Below are 20496 nucleotides of genomic sequence, written 5' to 3' on the forward strand. Positions count from 1 at the left end.
TCATTATTTTTTCCAAGGAAGAAGCTGTTATAGATAATTTCTGCAAGGATACAGTTCTGTGACTTTCCCAGCCTGAAGCCAGCCAGCAGGCCTGCACCCACAGCATTTGAAAGGAAACAGTGTTTGGGTCGAAAGAGTAAAAATAGTTACCACTGGCATACTTTCTGTTCTTGGTGTTTTCTCTCCGTGTAGTTTGAAAAAAAAGAGCCCTGTTCCAGATGATGGCCAACAATGTGGCACTTGGAAAGGCGAGTTTGATCTTGGTCCCGGTTGCTTGTCTTACTTTGTCAACATCAGTGCCTTTTGTGGCTTTGGGTGTGTGAGTGAGCTCTGGTGGCTTGGTGCGGGGCGATGGCAGGATGTGAGTCTCCTGAGATGGGCGATGAGGCTCGGTGTACCCCACAGCCACGAGAGGCTGGCTGCAGTGCCCTGTGGGAGGGCTGGGGCCACCACTGCATTTCTGTCTGATGGTTTCCTTCCAGCGATTTTTCCTTGAGAACCTTACTCTTCAGATAGGAAGAGAGTTTCTCTGGAGCCCTGTGGACGAGTCAGTGTGGTTCCACATGGGCTCTTTTGGGTTGGAGAGTGCTTCAGTGAATGGGGGTGCCGTGACACACACACAGACCGTGACAAGCACCACAGACTGGGTCGTAACCAGCAGAACCGGTCTCCTTCCATGCCTCGCCCCTGGAAGTTGAAGATCAGGGTACAGGCAGGCTGGTTTCTTCTGAGCCTTCTCTGTCTTGTAGATGACACCGTATTGCATCTTCACATGGTCTTTCCTCCATCTGGAGTCCCTCCGTGTGTCCAAATCTTATAATGCCACCAGGCAGACTGATTAGGGTCCACCCTGATGGCCTCATTTACTTTATGCCCTCTTTAGAGGTACAGTGCTCTCACTTTCGGAGGTACTGGGGTTTAGAACTTCAACATAGACATTTTGGAGGTGATGCCATTCAGCCCACAACAGGGTCCGTAGCGACCACCTTGAAATTGTAAAACTCTTTCCAGGCTCAGCTAATGGTCCTTCCTTTTCCTTGCTGAGTCTGGCTCTGTCTTCATCCCAGTGGGCAGAGGGCAGTTGTGGAATTTCATCATGGAGCTAAGAACTGGAGTGACAACATGCTTCTCTAAACCATACCTAGGCCATTGGAAGAGGTTCTGCTTGGGAAGATTTCTTGAAAAATACATCCGGGATGGTATGTGACGAATACAGGGGACCTTGCCACTCAGAAGTCTGGGCTGTGCTCCTGCATCCTCATGGCTTCCCTGGACCTGCCACCACCAGCAGGAACATCAGGGGCAGGACCTGGGGAGCCTCAGCAAAACAACTGGGTCTGTGGTCCAGCTGGGTGGCTCCTTGAGGAGCCAGGCGCAGTCACCTCTGAGCCGCAACCGCTGGCAGTCAGCACCTAGCCCTTGGTAGTTCCGTGAGTAATGGAGAGTGGCTGAGCGAGTGAATGCCTGCTGACCTGGCACACACTTCCCGCCCGCTGCACTCAGACGTTCTTCAGGATGTCGGCCCTCAGGGAACCTCCTCTTAGTTGCCATGAGTGTCTTCCACCTTTGCATCCCCCTAGGGACACCTGCTGTGGGTGCCTCAAGTGGAGTCAAGCCCTGCTTGCTTTTTATACATTGGATACGAGGCAGATGTCGCACAGTCCTGCTTGAACCTGGCCTAGAGGACCACTGGCACCACGGTGACTGTGAGACAACATCGGTGTCCTAAGTTCCCCTCCATCATTTGTCATTTGGAGTCTTGGGTACACACCACTAATACAGATTTTGAACAACCACAGTGGAATCATCTGGTAGATGCATTTTCAAACTCCAGAGCACACTAGATTATCACCTAAAAGCTAAAAAGTGAACATTACTATAAAAGCAATAAAAATATTTATATAGTCACAGGTTAAGTTCTAGATGGTACCATTGTAGTAGACCCATGTTTTTGAACACCAGCTGCCAAAACTGGCTACTGCTGATGCTCCTTTCACCCGGTGCCTTTGAGGCCACCGGGGGCATGAGTCAGAACAGGCCAGCACCCAGGCCAAGCAGGCTGGGGCACGGCACCTAGTCAGGGCCAAAGACTACCTTGCTTTCATCATACAGGATGAAGATAATGAAAGGCGTGAGTGACAGGCGGCCAGTGAAGAACCTCAGACGTAGTCTTTGGTCATAGCCCAGCACCTGGCAATCAAACTCTGATGGATTCCAAGCCCATGTTCCGGCTGGTGTTTGACCACAACAAGCCAGTTCAGCAACTACAGTTCAGCAAACTCATCAAACCTGACAAAATAAGAAGCAAGCACATACATTAACACGGGGAGAAAGGCATGCCTTGCTTCCCTATGGCAGGCATAATCCTTTGCTGGAATATGCAGTGTGAACTTTGAAGAATAGCATTTTACTTACATGGTGCTGAGAGGACTTAACATTCTTCTGCCAGTAAATTGGTAGATTTACTGGTAGGTGTAGAACAATAACACTTTCTGATAACATACTGTCGTTAAGCGTGTGGGCACGGAATCCACGGACTGTTGAAAATCCCGATCCGCCGTTGAGTGGCGGTGGGTGGCTCAGCAGGTTCAGGCTGCTATAACAGAACTCTCAGACAGTGGTAGCTTCAAGAGCAGGCATTCTTTTCTTACAGTTGTGGAGGCTGGAAGCAGGAGACAGGGTGTGGCATGGTTGGCTCCTGGTGAGGGCTCTGGTCCTGGATTGCAGATGGCCATTGTCGCTGTGTGCTTAGATGGCACACATGCCCAGAGAAGGCAGCTCTCTGGTCTGTTACAAAGACACTGATCCCAGCACCTCACAGCCTCATCGCACACCAGTCCCCCCCGCAAGGCCCCACCTCTATCTACTACCCTCCCATTGACTTCAATGTGTGGGTTTTAGGGGGCCGAAACTCAGTCCATACCAGTGGACAGGGCTTCATTTAGCTCAGCTGCCTGGCCCGCCTTGGCTTTTCCCACCAGGGCCCTTTTCCCTAATGACTCACCTCCTAGGTTATGTTTGCAGGGCCGGAAGCAGGTGCGGGAGTGAAGAGGCAAGGGCTCGGGTGGTGTGGGAAGAGCCTACGGAGACACCTGTTCTCTGGGACGCTGGAGGAGCACTGTGCCTGGCCCGGCCACTGTGTCGCTTGTGTGGTGGGAGCCCCAGCCCTTCTCCAGCTCCTGGCAGCTCCTTCTGGTGGAGGTCAGGGCTGCAGCCTCGTGGCTTCTAAAGAAGCAAAAGAAAACCTAGGACACCCACAAAATCACTGTCCGTGTGGACTTTCCACACATGTAGACCCCCAATGGGGTTCAGGCCATATTCATGCATATGGACGGTCACATTTAATAAGTCATGCCTTCGTGACTAATGATGTTCTCCGCTTTGCTTTCGTGTTTCCAGATGGGAGATAGTATTGGATCAGGCTACTTAGACCTTTCCTGTTTCCGTTTTGGGAAAAACATGCTATCTTTCCACATCTGAAATGGAATCGGACGTTTCTTGTAAAATACACATCTCAGGGAAAAACCCTTTGCTATTCTAAACCTGCTTCCTCCTATCCTTGACTTCCTGGTATGGTGGATGTTGTTTGTAGCTTCCAGCTTCAACTTTCTACCTTGGACAGTCATGGTTACTGGCTTAGTATTTTGGGAGAATACAGTAGTTATCTTCAAACTACAAAGACAGTTTGCTTTCCATGATTTTTCTTGTTCATATTTGTGTGATGTTCTTCTACTAAATTAAATGGAAGTTACATACCTGTTGACAACACTTTAGCAACATTATTAGGAGTTTTCAAAGAAGGTAATTATACCAATAAATGATATTCAGTTAAAGCCTATTTAGTCTAAAACAAAGAGAAAATTTTCTACATTAAAAAAAAAAAAAAACTAACAATAAAGATGAAACTGCCAAGCAGTACTGTAAAGTCAGCATTTTAATATCATTTCCTCCTGGAGCCAGATTTTAGCAAGTTCTTGGCTTACTGGCAAGAAGTGTTGGGGGTGGGAGTTGTTACTAGGCAGGATATTTTTAATGAGAAAAGGAAACTTTTGCCTGATGTGATTTCTGGCCATTTCCTAAGACACTGAAATGTTCGTTTTTATCCGTTTTATTTCCATAAATCTCTTTCTGTTAGCGTCTTTGGGACGGTCAAAGAGCATTTTGTATCTCTGAGGAACTTCTTTGGTCCAGGGCTGATGGAAGTCTGTCAGCATGTTTCTGCATCTGTGCTCAACCCAACTTTGGAGCCCCAGACGTGCCAGTGTGTCCTTGGACCTGTGTGAAACAGCTGTCAGAGGTGCTCGCCCTGAAAGAGGTCACTCTTCCCTGCCTTGGTGTTCGGGAGCCCTTCTTAGGATGTGAAGACAGCGGCTTAATTTCAGATCCCTGATTTATATGCTCCCCAAGGGCCCACCCCAGGGACACTGGAGAACGCCCGGGAGACTTTGGGGGAGAGTGGCTGGAGAGTTTGGGGGAAGAGGCAAAAGGGGGCAACGGAGGAAATTCTGGAGAGGACAGGGAGAGCAGTCTGGAAGGCAGGGGACAGGCCACCTAGAGGAAGACCGTTTCATCCAAAATGTCTGCGGTGGAGGAACACTGAGCGCAGTCACCGCTGACGGCACTCGAGGGCGCCGGCTCTCGGATGGCCGCCCGCTCCTCCCGGCAGACTCGGGGAGTCTGACCTCCGCACCCACGCGGCAGCAGGTCCCATCAGAAGCCACAGGGAGCCTCGTCCTTCCTCGTTTCCGAAATGACCTCTTCCGTCGTGGCTCTAGTCAGTTTTTCACGGGGACCAGGCTCAGGGCCCCAGCAGAATCTTGTCAGCAGGTATCAAGCTGGTGTCCCAGTGTCCTTGCAGGTTTGGGGAATGTGCCACTCGCTCAGCCGCCCACCATGCAGTGCTACATTCTCCCCCAAGGGCAAGAAACAAGCTCGAGGTGACATTGAAACCGGGGGCACCCGGGGGTTGAGCCTGCTTGGTGGCTTTGCCTCACCTCTGGCTTTTGGCTTAGTGTCCCCCGAGAAGCATACGGGGCGCCCCAGTGCAGGCACAGGGCCCAGGAGAGATGGCCAGCAGCTCCCCACTGACAGGGTGGGGGGATATTACTAATAGCGAAGGAGCGGATTCTGCCAGCCCAGGTGGTCCCCGAGCCCCAGTGACAGATCTGATGTCCACACAGCCTCCACCCGTGGTGGCATGCCTGCCTCTTCTCAGCGCGCGTCACTCTTGCTGCCGCTCACCAAGACTTAAAGGAGAGTCCGCATACAGACATCTACTCCAGCCCCAGAGGGGTGCTTTCTCAGAGCAAAGCTGTTTCACTTACTTCTTCTCCTGGGGATCAGTAGGCTCCTTAATATGGATAAGGCTCAGAAAATTTGATATGAAACAAATGCTAAATAACTTAAATCCCAAATCAGACTTTCCTCTCAGACATTTAGAAAGGATTGGCACACATGCTATTCAGGAGGCTGAGGCAGGAGGATTGCAAGTTGGAGGCCAGCCTTGGCAATTTAGTGAAACCCTGTCTCAGAATAAAAAATTAAAAGGGCTGAGGATGTAGCTCAGTGGTAAAATGCCCTTGGGCTCAATCCAGAAAGAAAGATATTGAGGTTTTGTTTATTTGTTTTCTGGTTTTAAAAACTGTGGTAAAATATGCATAACAAAATTGAGTATCTTAACCATTTTTAAATGAGTTCAATGGTGTGGACCAATTATCCTCCCCGCAACTTCCTCTTTTTTGGTCAATATCTTGGAGTTTACACATAGCTTGATCATTAATTCCCTCAGTCATTCAGTCAACAGATGTTCCTGAGTCATCTGGGTGCCCAGAACTTGGCTAGATGGGAAAACAGGTGGTCATTTTGCAGCCCCTGGGGAATCTTGATGGGGACCTGCATGTTACAGAGATAAACCATGGACCCATTGCACTTGGCCAGGAAGGAGAGGGGGTTCCAGCAGAGGACCTGCCCACATGGGGGCCCCAGAGCAAGCTGTCTGGGGAGTGATATTTAAATCACTGTTAAAGTGGGACTGAGAAGCTGTGGGGGACGCTGCAGGCAGAGGAAGCAACCTGGATAAAGGCCCCAAGGCTTGAGGACAGGCCCATCTCTGAAACGTTGTTCCAGTTACTATCACTACACACCTGCCACCCAGCACGTGGCAGCTTAAAGTAGCAATTATCTGTTTTGCTTGTGCATCTGCAGTTTCTGCAGGGGGTGGGTCTGCTGTCCTTCCTGCAGTGTCCGCTGGTTTGCTGGGCTGGGGTCTAGAACTTCTGCTGCAGACGTCACACTCACATAGCTGGCAGGCCACGCTGGCAGTCAGCTGCAGGCCCATCTGTGGCTTTGGACTGGAGGCCTTGGTTCCACGTGGACCTCTTCATGGGCTACTTTGGCTTCCTGACCACTTGATGACTGTCCTAGGAGGAAGCATCCTGAGAGAACAGTGGCTTTTTATGACTTTGCCTTGAAAGTGACACAGTGACACAACCAGCACATATTGTTGGTTGAGGCACTCACAGAGGCCCTCTGTGTTCAAGGACGGGAGACCTGTGTTCTCCCTCTTGGTGGGAAATGGCAAGGTTCTACAAGACCATGTGAGATGGGACACAGTGTGGGAGCCGTCTTTGGAAAACTCAGTCTGCCAGACTGTCAGTCATCCCAGCCCACCACATCATGCCCCGTCCCATTTTGTAGACCTTATTCTCTAAGCCTAAATTTGGGTATATGTTCTAACAGAAGACTTTATATAAGACATTTATTTATTTCTTTTGATGTTCTTACCAAACTATTAGGAATGAACTGGGTATAACTGCATAGATTGTTTTATTTTAAAATAGGCAAAGGTAGTTTTTCCAAGAAATTCAGAACATAACAGATATTAGCAGTTAGCCAATGACATCAAATACTTAGGCAATTGATCAAAGGAATTCGTTGAAAATCAATAAAGTGGATATGTCCTTTAATAAAAGCAACTCTTTATTTGATTCTACGTGAAACATGAACTTGCCTAATAATTATTTTTCAGGCAGTAATGACAAAAAACAAGCATAGGTTCTTTCCATACCTGTTTCTAATCCCCCCTATTATCAAGCCCTCAATCCACAGGACTTTCTGTCACTGGACCAGTGGGTACCGAGATGGGTTCATGACCTACTGGACTAGCCTTTTCAGATCACCACCCTCCGTCCCCAATATCCTGAGCTCTGAGCCTCTGCATCACACAAGAGGTCATTTTGTTATGTTGTCACCAGAGTTGCAGTCCTGTCTCCCAAGCTGCACTGGGGAAAACCCTTAGGGACAAAAATCGTGTCTTTCGGAGCTTCCACTAGAGTGCTGATACTGCCTGAGCCCTGGCAGTGGCTTAGGGTTTCTTGATTGATTTGTCTGTGAGCTTTCTGAAGGAGGGCCCACCTTCCCTCCTTGTATCTCCAGTTAAGAGTCAGGTACTTGGCCACATGTTTATGAAGGACTTCAACTGTTCTGGGGTCTGTGGCTTCATCTGTCACTAGTTTAGTAGAGAAACCAATTAAAATACATTGAATGCTAAGAACTAGAGGTTCCTTGTGTTACAAGACTGTGTAATAGGGGTAATCTGACCCAGCCTTGGGTTCAAGTTGGCACAGATCCTTAATAAATGGTGGTTGAATGAATGAACAGACTCATAATTTTCACTTAAACTCAGAAGTCTGTTCTGGGTAGGTGCTTGTCCAGTTAGGCAGCTTCCAGCCCCAGAAGAGCCCACCTGTCTCGGGAATCTGCCCCTGTAACTGGCTTGTGGTCTGGAATTTTCCCCTTAGCAATGCATTCCTTTGGGGTTGAGACTTTGATCTCCACAATGTGCTGATTAAATACAAATTCCCTGGGAGCGCCTTATACATTAAATAGCTGTCATCATTAACACCGAATGGGAAAAAGTTTATTAGTGAACATTCCAGTCTTGTTAGAGGGGAGGCTTCAAGAAAGGGCCCTTGCAGGGAGAAAGGATAGACCAGGATGTGCTTGCAGAGCAGTAGGAAGAATGGAAATGAATGCAGATGAGCAGAGAGTACATGTGAGGCCACGGCAGCAGCAAGAAGGGACAGCATAGTTTCACTCAGAAGGCATGCTGGCCGGAGGTCGTTTGCATTGCCCAGATGGAGGATTTTCCAAAGAATGCGGGACATTCTCTGCTGGCCACTCGCTGGAGTCTGCAGAATGCACTTTGTGAGTTCTGTTCATGCATCTGCAGAGCTTGGTCAGCCACCTGTGGTGCGTTGCAGGACAGCCCAGTGACCCTCCTGGCTCTTGTCCAGCCCTGACTCATGTGAATGGCTCAGCCAGCACAATCGATTAGTTGGTATTTCAGGAGGTAGAGAGGGTTGGCAAGAGAGGCTAACAGAGAAAGCAAAATGGATGTTTTCTGTTTAAAGGTGTTTAGGTAAGAAATGGGAATTTTTCAACAATTGGCAGTTTGAAACACCAGGTTTAGGGATTATGCATAATTAACAGTACAAATAAATTAAAAACCATGACTACAACTCAAAAGGGAGGGGGAAGTAGATTTTCCTTTCTGATTAACCTTTAACCTTACATTGTGTATCTGTTAACCACAGTTATCTTGGCCATTGAAATAACGCATCTAGTTGGGGGTGGGGAGGAAGCCTTTTGTTACAAAACTAATCAGTGTTCTCTGTGAACATTCTATTAAACCAATTAAATCTTATTTTTTAAATGCTTTTTTCTTTGCTTCTTCCTCTGATTTTTTTCTTTATTTCTGCAATCATCTTTACTACATATTCTTTGTTTTCACCAAAACAATCGCAGCACAAAACATAGTTTGTAACCTCCTTTTTTGTTTGTTTGTTTTGTTTTAGGAACTGAGCTCCACCCCCAGCCCTTTTTATTTTATTTTTTTATTTTGAGACAAAGTCTTGCTAAGTTGCTCAGAATCTTGCTAAATTGCTGAGGCTAGCCTAAAACTTGCAATCCTCCTGCTTCAGTCTCCCCAAAATCACTGGGATTACAGGCATCCACCACCATACCTGGTGCCTTACCAGCAAGTCTTGGACCTCTTTTTTGCCATCAAGAGTCTTTACTTCCTTCCTGTGGGTAGCTCCATAGTCTTTTGAATGGGTTTAGCATAATTATTGTCTGGTCACTGATTAGATATTGCAATCGCATAAAAAGCCATGCAGGAATATGTTTGCATCTAAATCTTCGCCAGTGGCCATGAGAATTTCCTTAGAATGAAGAATTTCCTTAGAATGAATTCTATGAGTGACATTGTTGGCTCCCCATAGAATTCTAGTTGATGTGGTTGATGTGGTTGGCACTGAAAGTTTATGAAGTTCACTACTTACTTCATCCACATTCCTTTTGAAGTTCTTCCCAGGGATAGATGAGCTAATGGTTATATTTGTCAGAGATTTCAGATGCTTGACATTGGCTACAAATTTTTGGAGTCTTCTGATTTCTTCATCTTGTTTCTGGTTGGTCAGTTGGTGCGGTGGACATTGCAATATGCCCCCAAATAGAGATATGTCTCTGTGTCCCCTTGGCCGTTGCCTGCTTCGGGGATTACTTCAGCCTGAAGCAAGCCACCTCACCCAATTTCCACCCCTTCACCAGGGTAGCCCCTGTCCTACTGTTGACCAGTGTGGTGTGTCTCTTGCTCCATTGAGGGTCATCCTTCCCTCAGAACTCCCCAGAGAGCCAGCAAGGCCTCCATGGGTGCCATTTTATTACTCCACTTTCCCTCTACCAGGCCTGCTTTCTCCCCTCCCTCTCCCCAATAAATCCCCTGCACAAGAACCTCTGTCTCAGAATCTAGAAGCCAGTGACAGTTGATTAGTTGGTTGGTTGGCTAGGTGGTTGTATTGTTATTTTGGCTGGCTGGTTGGTTGGCTCCTTGTTGGTTGGTTGGCTGGCTGGTTGGTTGGTTGACTGGTTGGCTGGTTGGTTGATTGGGTTGACTAGCTGATCATTGTATAGGCCAAAGTAGTTTCCCCTTACTAAGGGCAATAGAGCCACTATGACCTTTCTCAGAATGAAAGAGCCCAACATGGCCTAGACTAATGGAAGGGCTTCTGAAAAAGATGAAGTTAGGCATAATCTTCCCAAGTTATTTTCAACATAAGATGATTGCTCAAACTGTCTCCTAGATTTTTTACAAGAGCAGTTTAAAATGGGGTCTTCTCAACCTGGTCTTTTAAAAACTATCTCAAAGCATCACTCTGAAAATATGTTTGGATCATCTTTCTATGTCTTCTCATGCCTATCATATTAAAAATCTTTCTGCCTCCATTAATTGTAAGCTATTTCTGTAGAGATCTAGAAAAGTACCAGGGTTCCATTTATTAGCTACACTGTCTCCTTCCCTCTTATGGCCCAATCATTTTTTCTGACAATTCCTTTAATAAATCAACTTTGGTTTCTCTACACTTGAGGAGTCAAGGTCATCCCTACAACCATGTCTCAAAACATTTACAGGATAATTTTAGGAGAGGGAGAAAATGTTCCCAAACTGCCCAGGCAGTCACCCAGGGGGATCCATTGTGCCTGTGAATGGACCACACAGAGATACACGCACACCGAATTGCTGTGTGGAGAGCGAGACGCGCCTTCTAAGTGGATGATTGGGTGCCGATCGTTTGACAGAGGGCAGAGTCAGCCCCAGTCAGGATGGCTCAGCTGCTCTGCCTGTGCCTACAGCCCCTGCCCCTGACCATGGTGCCTGGCTCTAGGGGGTGACTGATCTGTTTTTGATGATTTACTAAATTAAGCCATATATTGAAAATTTAAATGCCTTTGGAGTCAGTCATCAGCGGAGGGGCAGGTGTGCGACCACAGGCGTGGTGGGCACCCTGGTATGAGAGAGCCCTGGTTTCCACGAAAGGCTTAGCCAAAACCCCTGGGGTTCAGGGCCACAGTGCCACATCCTCCCTCCCTCCCTCCCTCCACCCCCTCAAAATGTAGGAACTCAGTTTCTATGTGGACGCTCCCAGTTCTTCAATATTGGGAGGCTACCAGTTCCCAAGGAGCAAACTGACCAGGCCACCTTGGCCTGAGGGAAGGAGGACCAGCTCTTGTCTCAGGCCCTCTGGTGCGAAGACATGAGACGTGAGCCCAAGTCTCAGGCTCTTGATACGAACTCACAGATTTTCCTGATGGGTGAAGTTGGCACAGCCATTCATTCTCTTTCGTGGCGGTGAGTGTGGTGGGGTCTTGTTCATTGTATGTTTGTGGTTTATCTTCCCTTTCGTCCATTTTCAGCATTGCATTGCCTCCCGAAGATGGCAGGGTACATGCCTCTTCATGTGACTTACTATCAGACTTTTAAATAGTCAGCAAAGAATGCAGTATAAGAAAGCACATGCGATGGCCCTGTCGGGGTTTCTCAACTACAGACATGGAAACTGGGTGTGTGGATGGAATGGAAATAGTAGGTAAGAGCACACATACACTGAAAACTATTTCTGAGCTGACTCCTCCTTAGTTTTAAGACTGGGCGTGGAGATGAACTCTGCTTAGCAAAGTTGTTGAGAATTGTGTTTATATCTGGTGTTGAAGATTTCCAGATTTCAATCTTGCTGGTTCCTTTGCTCTTCCTTCACGAACTTCTTGCCTTTTGATCTTCTATTTAGGTTCAGCCAGCCCCTCACCTGGTATCGGTGTGGTGTTCATATGTTCCCAGCACTTTCCCGGGCTGCTTGGGAGAAGCTTCCAGAACAAGTCCTGGCCAGAGCATAATAGTCTCAGTCCTTCCCAGATAAGTAGGAAATCCTTCTGGGAAGGAGCAAGGTTTGTTAGTTGAATCATCACTAGAAAGCAGAGCTCATCCTTTTAAGGTGAGGGGATGAATCCTAGGGAATGGAGCCTAAGGTGGGGAGACCCACTCAGCACTAGAATAGACAGAGCCAGGCCTCAGGGAGCCAAGCTAGGCATGCTGGTCCTTCACTGGCCCACTCCAGGACACTGTTCTTGCCCAGTGTCTTTCACTGTAGTATTGTGCCCCTGACTGAGAATGGCATCAAAGCCAAAGTTAAAATCAGTAATCAAAGCAAGGTGGGTCTGGAAAGGAACAGACTGAGAAAGCAAAGAAGGAATGATTAATTAGGGTGGCTTTGGGCCTCGTAATCTCTAAATAAATGTTACCTCCCTTAATCCTCATCTGCTGGTCTCCAAGTCATTAAGTACAGTTTTGATTTGCCTATGGCTATTTCTTCATCTTAAACATCGCACAGTATTTTTCCAAGAAGTTACAGAGGGGTGGTTAATCTTTATGTACTAAGGAAAGGTTGAGGTAATAAGGAAATAAGAGTTAATGGGATTCAGAGCACACATGGAACTTAACAAACAAGATGGAATCTGCTGTGAACCGTGACCTCTGTCTCCAGGAATAAATCCGTGCGCACTCTTCTCCCTACTTAGATTGCTGGTTTCCTTTTCCTTCTTTCTCTCTCTTTCCATGATGACGATTTTTCTTTACATGCACCATGACTAACCGTGGTTGCTGTTTTGCTGAAATATACTCAGCAAGAGGACCTGGAGCACATTCGCATCTGTCGCTTTTGGCACTGGCATAAATAAGCCATTCACATAAGTTCTGTATTATCCAAAAAAATACAAATTATTTGCACACTCTTGTACTAATTTGTGCAAAGTATCAAGTGTTACTCCAGACTTCTCTCTTCAAAGTGTCACAGGGTGCCAGCAGGCTGAAGTTTATTATCGCTTCTTCAGCTTTCCTACAGAAGATGAAACCTGTCACACTTAGAAGCGATTTTCTTCTTTCAGACATGCAGTCCTTAGTTGTCATTTGTTCTCTGTGGATGGAGCACCCCCCTGATTTCTTTAGGACATTGTAGTTCCAGCCCTCAGAGCCCCTCCCAAAGGAAAGGTCATCTGCTTTACTTTGCATTTTCTTTGAAAGGTTATCACTCGGCTTTCCATTTTCTTTTAAATGGTGGCCCTTCCTTATGGCCAAGCACATTTTCCCAGTAGTAAAATATCACTAAGAGCAAGAATCCCTGAGTCCACATCTGGCCTCCCCTGAGCCATTCATTCCCTGATTACCTCTGAAAGTGGTTAAAAATAGAAATTCCTTTATAGATTTCAGAAAGAAGAATGCTTTCCCTACTCTCTTTCTTAACACTTGCTGGTTATGAAAAACCTAAAGAAAACGGGGAAATTAATCTCATGACTGCTTAGACAAATGGTGTCCAAATGTTCCTGATCATGAACCTCATTGGTAAAATATTTTTTGAGTACCTCTGCCAGCCAAGCATTTTATTTGTAAATTCTATACAAACTCTGCTTTATATGGGACACCTTATAAAACATGCCATAAAAATAGGCACTTAAAGAAAGCAAGGTGAGCCTACATTAAGTTGAACATGTTCTTCCCTCATGCAAAGGGTTGTGTCCCGCTTCGGTGGGCCCAGAGCAGAGCCGCGGCACCCATGGGGCATGGAGGTGGAGGGACAGAGGCCTACAGACATTAAGTAACAGTAGGACTTCCAACCAGAACAAAACAAGCCTGCCATTGTCCCAGGAGCTAAACACTTGGGGAAGGTGGATTTTTATTAGCCTAGTATCTTTTAGTCCTGAAAAGACCTTTGCAAATTGCTTCCTTCTTCACTGTGCCTTGGTTAACTTCCCAGGCAAGCCTCAGTTTCCCTCCCTGGTCAGTCAGTTTGTCACAAGCTTCACATGTAGCACATTGCAGGGCAGTTGTCAACTCCTTGGGGTTTATAATGGGTGTTCTGAGGTCATCCTGGCTGTGCTGTAGGAATGCTGTAATGGGAATGATGGAATTCAGTATAAACCTCAATTTTCCCTCACCAAAAATAGAAACTTCTTAATGCAAATACGCTCTTGGAGCCAGAGGAGGCAAACGCAGGTTAAAGGGATTTATTTATGACTTTTATGGTGTGGATGGAAGAAATGCAAACATATGAAGCTTTGACTTAACTAAAGCATTTCATTTCTTTGTTAGCTTCTAGTTTCAGTTTTACTGTTTTGAGTGCAACTTTTAGTGTGCTTTTCAAGAGTTCTAAGGAGACTTTGCTGTGGGCACTACTGTCTCCAAATCAGTCACATTTGACTAGCAAACAAAAATCAAGAATGTACTTGTCTCCCAAACCACAGGCAATGGACAAGTAGGAAAGTCCATTTTTTTTTTTACTTTGAAGATTTGGTTCATTATGCATCATAGTCATGCATGATTGTGGGGTTCATTTTGACCTATTCATAAGTGCGTAGGCATGCTTTGCTGTATGTCAGTCCCCACAACCACCATCTTCCCGCCCCTCTCCTCTCACCGATCCCCTTGCTCTACTCTGTTGTTCTTCCTTGTATTAATTTGTTTTTTAATTGGGGCCTTATAGTTGTACGCACAGGTGGGATTCATACACGTACATGGCGCAGTTGGGTCAGTTTCACCCCATAGTCCTCCCTGTCACCTCCCTCCTCCCTCCCCCTCTACACCTTCTCCTGCTCCACTCTTCTCCCTCTGTCCTCATGTGACTTCTCTTTTAATTCCTTATTTCTGACTTTCACAAGTGAAGGAAGACTTCTGACCTTTGACTTTTTGAGTCCAACTGACTTCACTTAGCATAACGACAGTGGACTTGATTTCATTCTTCATGGCTGAGTGAAACTCCATTGTTCAGATGTACCTCATTTTCTTTATCCATTTGTCTCCCAAGGGACACCTGGACTAGTCCCATAACTTGGCTCTTGTGAATTATGCTGCTCTAAACATTGGTATGCGTGTGTTGCCTTGGTATGCCAATTTTAATTCCTTGGATAAATAGCAAGAAGTGGGACAGCTGGGTCATATGGTAGTTCCATTCCTGTTCTTTTGAGAAATCTCCATACTGCTTTCCAGAGTAGCTGTGCTAATTAGCAGAACCACCACCAACGCATGGATGTACCTGCCCCCCCACATATTCGCCAGCACTTATTGTTATTTGTATTCTTGATGATTGCCATTCTAACTGGAGTGAGATCTCTGTGTAGTTTCGGGATTTGCATTTCCCTGATTGCTAAGGATGTTGAACATGTTTTCATATATGTGTTGGTCATTTGTATTTTTTCTTTTGAGAAATGTCTGTTTGGTTTATTTGCCCAGTTGATTTTCTTTTGTGTGTGTTTAAGCGGCTTTTGTTTCTAGGTTGGTTGGTTGGTTTGGTGCTAAGTTTTTTGAGTTCTTTATGTATGTTGGATATTAATTTCCTGTTGGAAGAGTAGCTGACAAAGATCTTTTCCCATTCTGTAGGCTTTTCCTTTGCTATGCAGAAGCTTTTTAATTGAATGCCATCCCACTTACTGATTCTTGGTTTTATTTCTTAGCTTTACAGATCTTATTAAGGAAGCTGGTGCCTACTCAATATGTTGGGGTGTTGACTCTGTTTTCTTTTAGCAGTTGCGGTGTTTCTGGTCTAATTCCTAGGTCTTTGATCCACTTTGATCCAGTTGATTTTGTGCAGGGTGAGGAATAGGAATCTAGTTTCATTCTTCTACATATGGGTATCTAGTTTTCCCAGCACCATTTGTTAAAAAGGCTCTTTTCTCCAGCTTATGCTTTTGGCTTCTTTGTCAAGGATTAGATGAGAACCCAATGGCTGTGTCTATGTGGGTTTGCTCTGTCTTCTGTTCCATTGCTCAGCATGTCTGCTTAAATGCCAGGACCATGCTGTTTATGTTACTATAGCTCTGTAGTGTAGTTTGAGGTCAGGTATTGTGATACTACTGCATCCCTCTTATTAAATCTGCCCATGCTTCTTTCCTTGCAGCCAAGGAAACCTCAGATAGCAGATCCTAGGGGTCTTTCTCCTCGTCTAGGGCTCTGACTTGTTTTGTGACCCAGTGATTTTATTTTATTTTATTTTTGCCAGAAGCTTCCATTCCAACCTCCCTACAAAATGGCAGCTATTATCTTAACCTGATCCTATTCCTCATCTGAAAATGGAAGTGCTCAGGTTTGATTCCGTGGGGCTGATTAGTTCAAAGGCAGTTACAGAATTATGTTTGCTAGGCTTTGGGGGCAGCCTGTGGAAGACCTGTCATTTCTATGAGCAAAGACAGCTGAACAGTCTTCATATACCTCACTATTCTTTTTTCTCCTCATTCATATGATGAATTCAAACTAGTAAATTCCAGTGAGCCAGTACTGTTTTCTCAGATGGACAGAAATGTTATAGATTTGCCCACAAAATGAATTGGAGCTTTGTGTCATGGATTTTAAACAAAGAAGAGGACAATGAAGTGTGTGTTCTCCCACTCCTCTGATCACCTTTTAGTGCTCTTTACCAAGGTGGACTCCAGGAGAGAGAGAAGAGAAGGCCGAGTGGGACACAGGGAGGGACGTCTCTGAGGCTCTGCAGGAGTTGCCCCGGCACTGTGCCCTGTCTCCCCCATCCCTCTCCCTAGTCCCCCACCACCCACACCACAGCCCCGACCCATGGCAGCTGCCTCCAACATGCCAACTCTGCCCGGAAGCACAGCTTCCCCAGGAGGCGGTCACCATGGGCCAGCACCATCCAGCCTGAGCACTGCCCCCCACGTTTGACGCACACCTACTGTTCACAGTGTTCCAGGCTTTTTAGAATAAATGTATTTAGGTCTTTTCAGGTTGGGAGCTATGGGTAATTTGGCAAAGCAAACACCATAACTGGCTTCTTACGTAACCCCACGGTTGGCAGCGAGGTTCTGTGCATTGAAATGAAGCACCGCTCACTCATCCAAAGATGACTTTTCCTTTTTATTTTTTTGGAGAGGTAAATGTGCCGCTTTGTTTTTTCCTGTTGCGTTTTTTTGTTTATTTGTTTGTTTTGTTTTGTTTTTAATTTTTGGCTGATTTTAATGATGCTTTGAAGTTAATTTTTAAATATGAATGGGAAGGTTTTATTTAAGTTTTGGAAGTTGGAGCCCTGATCCTGTGTGCCCCTAACAGAGAATGCTTAAATAACTTGAGTGCTTTCAGATGATAACAAAACTGGGGAGAGGGCAAGGGACCCAGGACCCAGACAGCACAGGAATCCAAAGTGGTAAAATGCTTAGAAGTTAGAGTTGCATGCTTTTGAAAGAAGTAGAATCTGCTTACATCCCAGGGTGCTCCAGACTGGGCATCTCAGGAACAGGAGACCCACTGAACTAGCTTTTCAATTACAGTGTATATTCTTTCCATTTTTTCTTCCTTTCCTATTTAAAAAAAAAAAAAAAATTAGTCTTATGTCTCTAAGCAGGACCTCTCTATATTATTTTTTTTTTCTTTCAATTTCAGAGGCTAGATTCTCCAAAATATTTTGGGTTTTGTTTTTTCGGGGTGCTGGTAATGGAACCCAGGGCCTTGGGCAAGCTCTCTACCACTGAACCACACCCGCAGCCCTCTGAAATGGTTTTGCATCTTTGCTTGAATTCAGTAGCCATTAGAAGACCAGCCAAGTGTTGCATGCCCTTCGTTCTCAGACTACAGTAATAAAGTTTTCAAATGAAAATTCTAAGATTGCTTTAGCATCTCTTCCCACCACACTCCCGTGGAACACAAGTGGAAATTGGGACATTCATCCAATAAAGTTCAATTGGAAAAAACAAAAACCAAAGGGAAACACTACATTTCAAAATGAATCCCACTTTTTTTCTTTAAAAGCAGAGTTCATTGACCAAGCCAGATTTCAAAATGTTTTCTCCAAGGCCCCAACTGAAACACTGATTGAGGTTGTCAGGAAATTACAGGGATCAAGCAACTCATCAAGACTTGGGTTTCGAGGTCTCCCAAAGCCTCGAAGTGGCCCTGGAGGCTAATTGCTGTTTACTGCAGTGGACCTTCGTCCTTGTTCTTCTGTAACATTTTCCATCTTAAGAAGGGCCGTCCCATTCAGCCGAGGAGCATGCTGTCTGAGTGGCTGAATGGAATTACTACCAGTGGAAACTATGCTGCAAGAGGGTGGACATGGCAGCTGGGAAGCAAACCTCAGCTGGTTTTCCATCCTCCCCAAGCACAGTTAATTAGCATAGGGAAAATGACTAAGGTGTTGACGTCACCTCTTTCCAGTAGAAACTTACACTTTGTCCCTGTCTGCCTGCGAGCATGCAGGACTTGACTCAGGAATTTGCTGTCCAAACAGGATGCTCTGGTCGCTGCGCTTTTTTTTCCCAGGGGGCTGGCCCTCCCCCTCGGTGCTTTATAAGTGCCAGCACCGGCTCAAGAAAGGACCGACAGTCTCTTGGAAAGAAGCTGGCTGGGGCTTGACTGCGCTGGTCTCTAGCCTCTCCCTGTAAGAAAGCAGGATGCATTTTAGAAACTTTAACTACAGTTTTAGCTCCCTGATTGCCTGTGTGGCAAACAGTGATATCTTCAGCGAAAGTGAAACCAGGGTAAGGCTTCTAATGTAATGTGATTTTTTTGAGAGTTTTCAAAACATTGTGCTAATTAGGACTATTAACTGAAATACGTGTGGGTATGTGGCTCTCTTGTGGGTTTGAGGGTTTTGAAATAAGTCCAAAGTATTTTGAATCTTGAAAATCAAAAGCTGTTGCTTTAGGAATTGACTATGAGGGAGTTTTTAGAGATCTCAAAATTTGAAAGCATCGAGGTTCCTGGACCAGCTTCCTAGTGAGGCAGTTTGGAAATTGCGTGGCTTTCCTTCCGAAGGTATGGTGAACTTTTCCAGGGAGGCTTCTTCTGACAGTGAATAGAACCACCCTTTTACAGCTAGAGTTCAGAATAATTTGATTTTGTCCTACGGAAAAAATATTGTCAACTTATTGTGCATTTGCAGTAATTATTAGGGTCTGCCTCCAGCTTCCAGATCACACTAGCTAGGGAAAAATGCAGCCATAGCAAATCATCAAACTGGATAAATAATTTAAATGTGGGATTAATTGAGGTAATTAATATAATTAGTCATTTTAATCACTATACTTTTCTTCATTTGGTTAAAATGGAAGACATTGATAGCTACCCAGCTATTTAACTGATTTTTTAATAAGATACACAAATGAATATTGTATATATTCTGTTTGAGGGACGGTGTTTGTGTTGTATGCTTTATACCCGAAGCCATATTGGAATACATGAAGGTTTATGTTCTTTTTCAAATCAAATTTAACTCCATAATTGTATACCATGATTGTGATCTGGGACTATAGTTTGCTTTAAAAAAAAAAAAAAAACTAGATCGCACAGCATATTCTAATGCTGTTGAACAGCTATAGTAACCAGATACCAGTTAGTAGAACAAAAAAGATTGCTTAACAAGAGAATGATGTAGGAGGAATGGGGATTCGGCAGGGAGCGCGGATTCTCTGTTCTGATCCCAGGCCCTGACTTGTATTCTAAAATTATTCATCAAAGTCACCTCTCCCGAATTCTGAATCACAACTTCAGAAGTACACAGCTGGTCACAATGCCTACTGATGAGGTCATGCCAAATTCCAAATCCACCAGACCGCCGGCAGCTCGCGCATCCGGGGAGAGGCGGGCCCGGCGCCTTCCCGCGGTGCCTCTGCAGAAGCCCTGGCGGCGGAGTCACGGAAACGTGCAGGGCCGGAGAAGAGCCCGGGCCCAGCGAGAACCAGGCTGGGAGCTGCGGCTCCTCCCGCGACACCGGCCGAGCGGCCGCGCGGGACGCCGGGTGCGCGGGCTCCTCTCCTCCAGCCGCGGACGTTCGGAGGAGGGTCCGCGCGCCGGGTCCTGCGCCCCCTGCAGAGGGGCCTCCGGGGTGAGCTGTGCCCTGGCCGCCGCGCGCCGCGGGTTCCGCAGCCTGCCCCAGGGGTTTAGTCCGGAGAGACTCCGACGGCATCCGAGGGCCCGTGCGTCTTCGCCGAGGCCCGACCGTCCACCCCAGCAGTGGTGGGGGCGCGCCCAGAGCTGCTCCCAGGAGCCTGACGGGCCATCCCGGAGCTGGGCTTTGACTGATCCCGACTTCACTAGCTCGCAGGACACTAGGCTGGCGTGCCTGAACTCAAGCCGGCGCAGAAATAGGTCCATTGCAGCACATTAATTTTAAACCAGTATCATTTTAGAGTTAAAAAGTAACCGCCTAGGATTAAAAATATGGGAATTTTTAAGCTACTTCCTTTAAGAAATGCAAGACTTTTTAAGTTCACGGTTCAATTAAATGCTTCCCAATTAGCTGTACTCAAAAGCACATCACCCTTAGTAGCAGGATTGGAGTGGGCCAGGATGAGGACGTTTATAGGACTATCAGGCCTGGGAATAAGGAATTGACAAACTGAACCTCCTTGGAAAATGCTCATTCTGCTTTAAATTGAATTTTTTTCTCTTATCATAAGAAGTATTTAAATATTGGTGATTGTTCTACTGGTTGAGTTTAGTAAGTCATCTTCTTACCTTCTTGTAAAATCACCTGTCATAGGCCTAAAAGAGCTGTGTCGGGCTAGGAATGTTGCTCAGAAGTAGAGCGTGTGCCTAGGGTATGCACCAGAAATAAATAAATGGCAGCATCTCCTTAAGTAGGAAGTTAGGAATTTTTGAAGTGGTTGGTA

At 46.0% G+C, this 20496-nt stretch overlaps 1 protein-coding gene across 2 annotated transcripts in view; it reads left to right on the forward strand.

Moving 5' to 3' along the window:
- RCAN1 (regulator of calcineurin 1) overlaps positions 1-20496 on the forward strand; it is a 77938-nt gene that overhangs the window by 51884 nt on the left and 5558 nt on the right. The window contains exon 1 of one of the 2 annotated variants that reach the window (XM_079154943.1): positions 18105-18363. The exons of the other annotated variant lie outside the window; for it this stretch is intronic. Within the exon in view, the coding sequence (XP_079011069.1) occupies positions 18277-18363 (87 nt within the window). The 5' untranslated portion in view covers positions 18105-18276. Of the gene's footprint in view, positions 1-18104; positions 18364-20496 lie in introns of those variants that run through there. 2 annotated transcript variants of the gene reach the window in all.

Source organism: Sciurus vulgaris (assembly GCF_902686455.1).
Source record: "Sciurus vulgaris genome assembly, chromosome: 10".
NCBI lineage: Eukaryota > Metazoa > Chordata > Mammalia > Rodentia > Sciuridae > Sciurus > Sciurus vulgaris.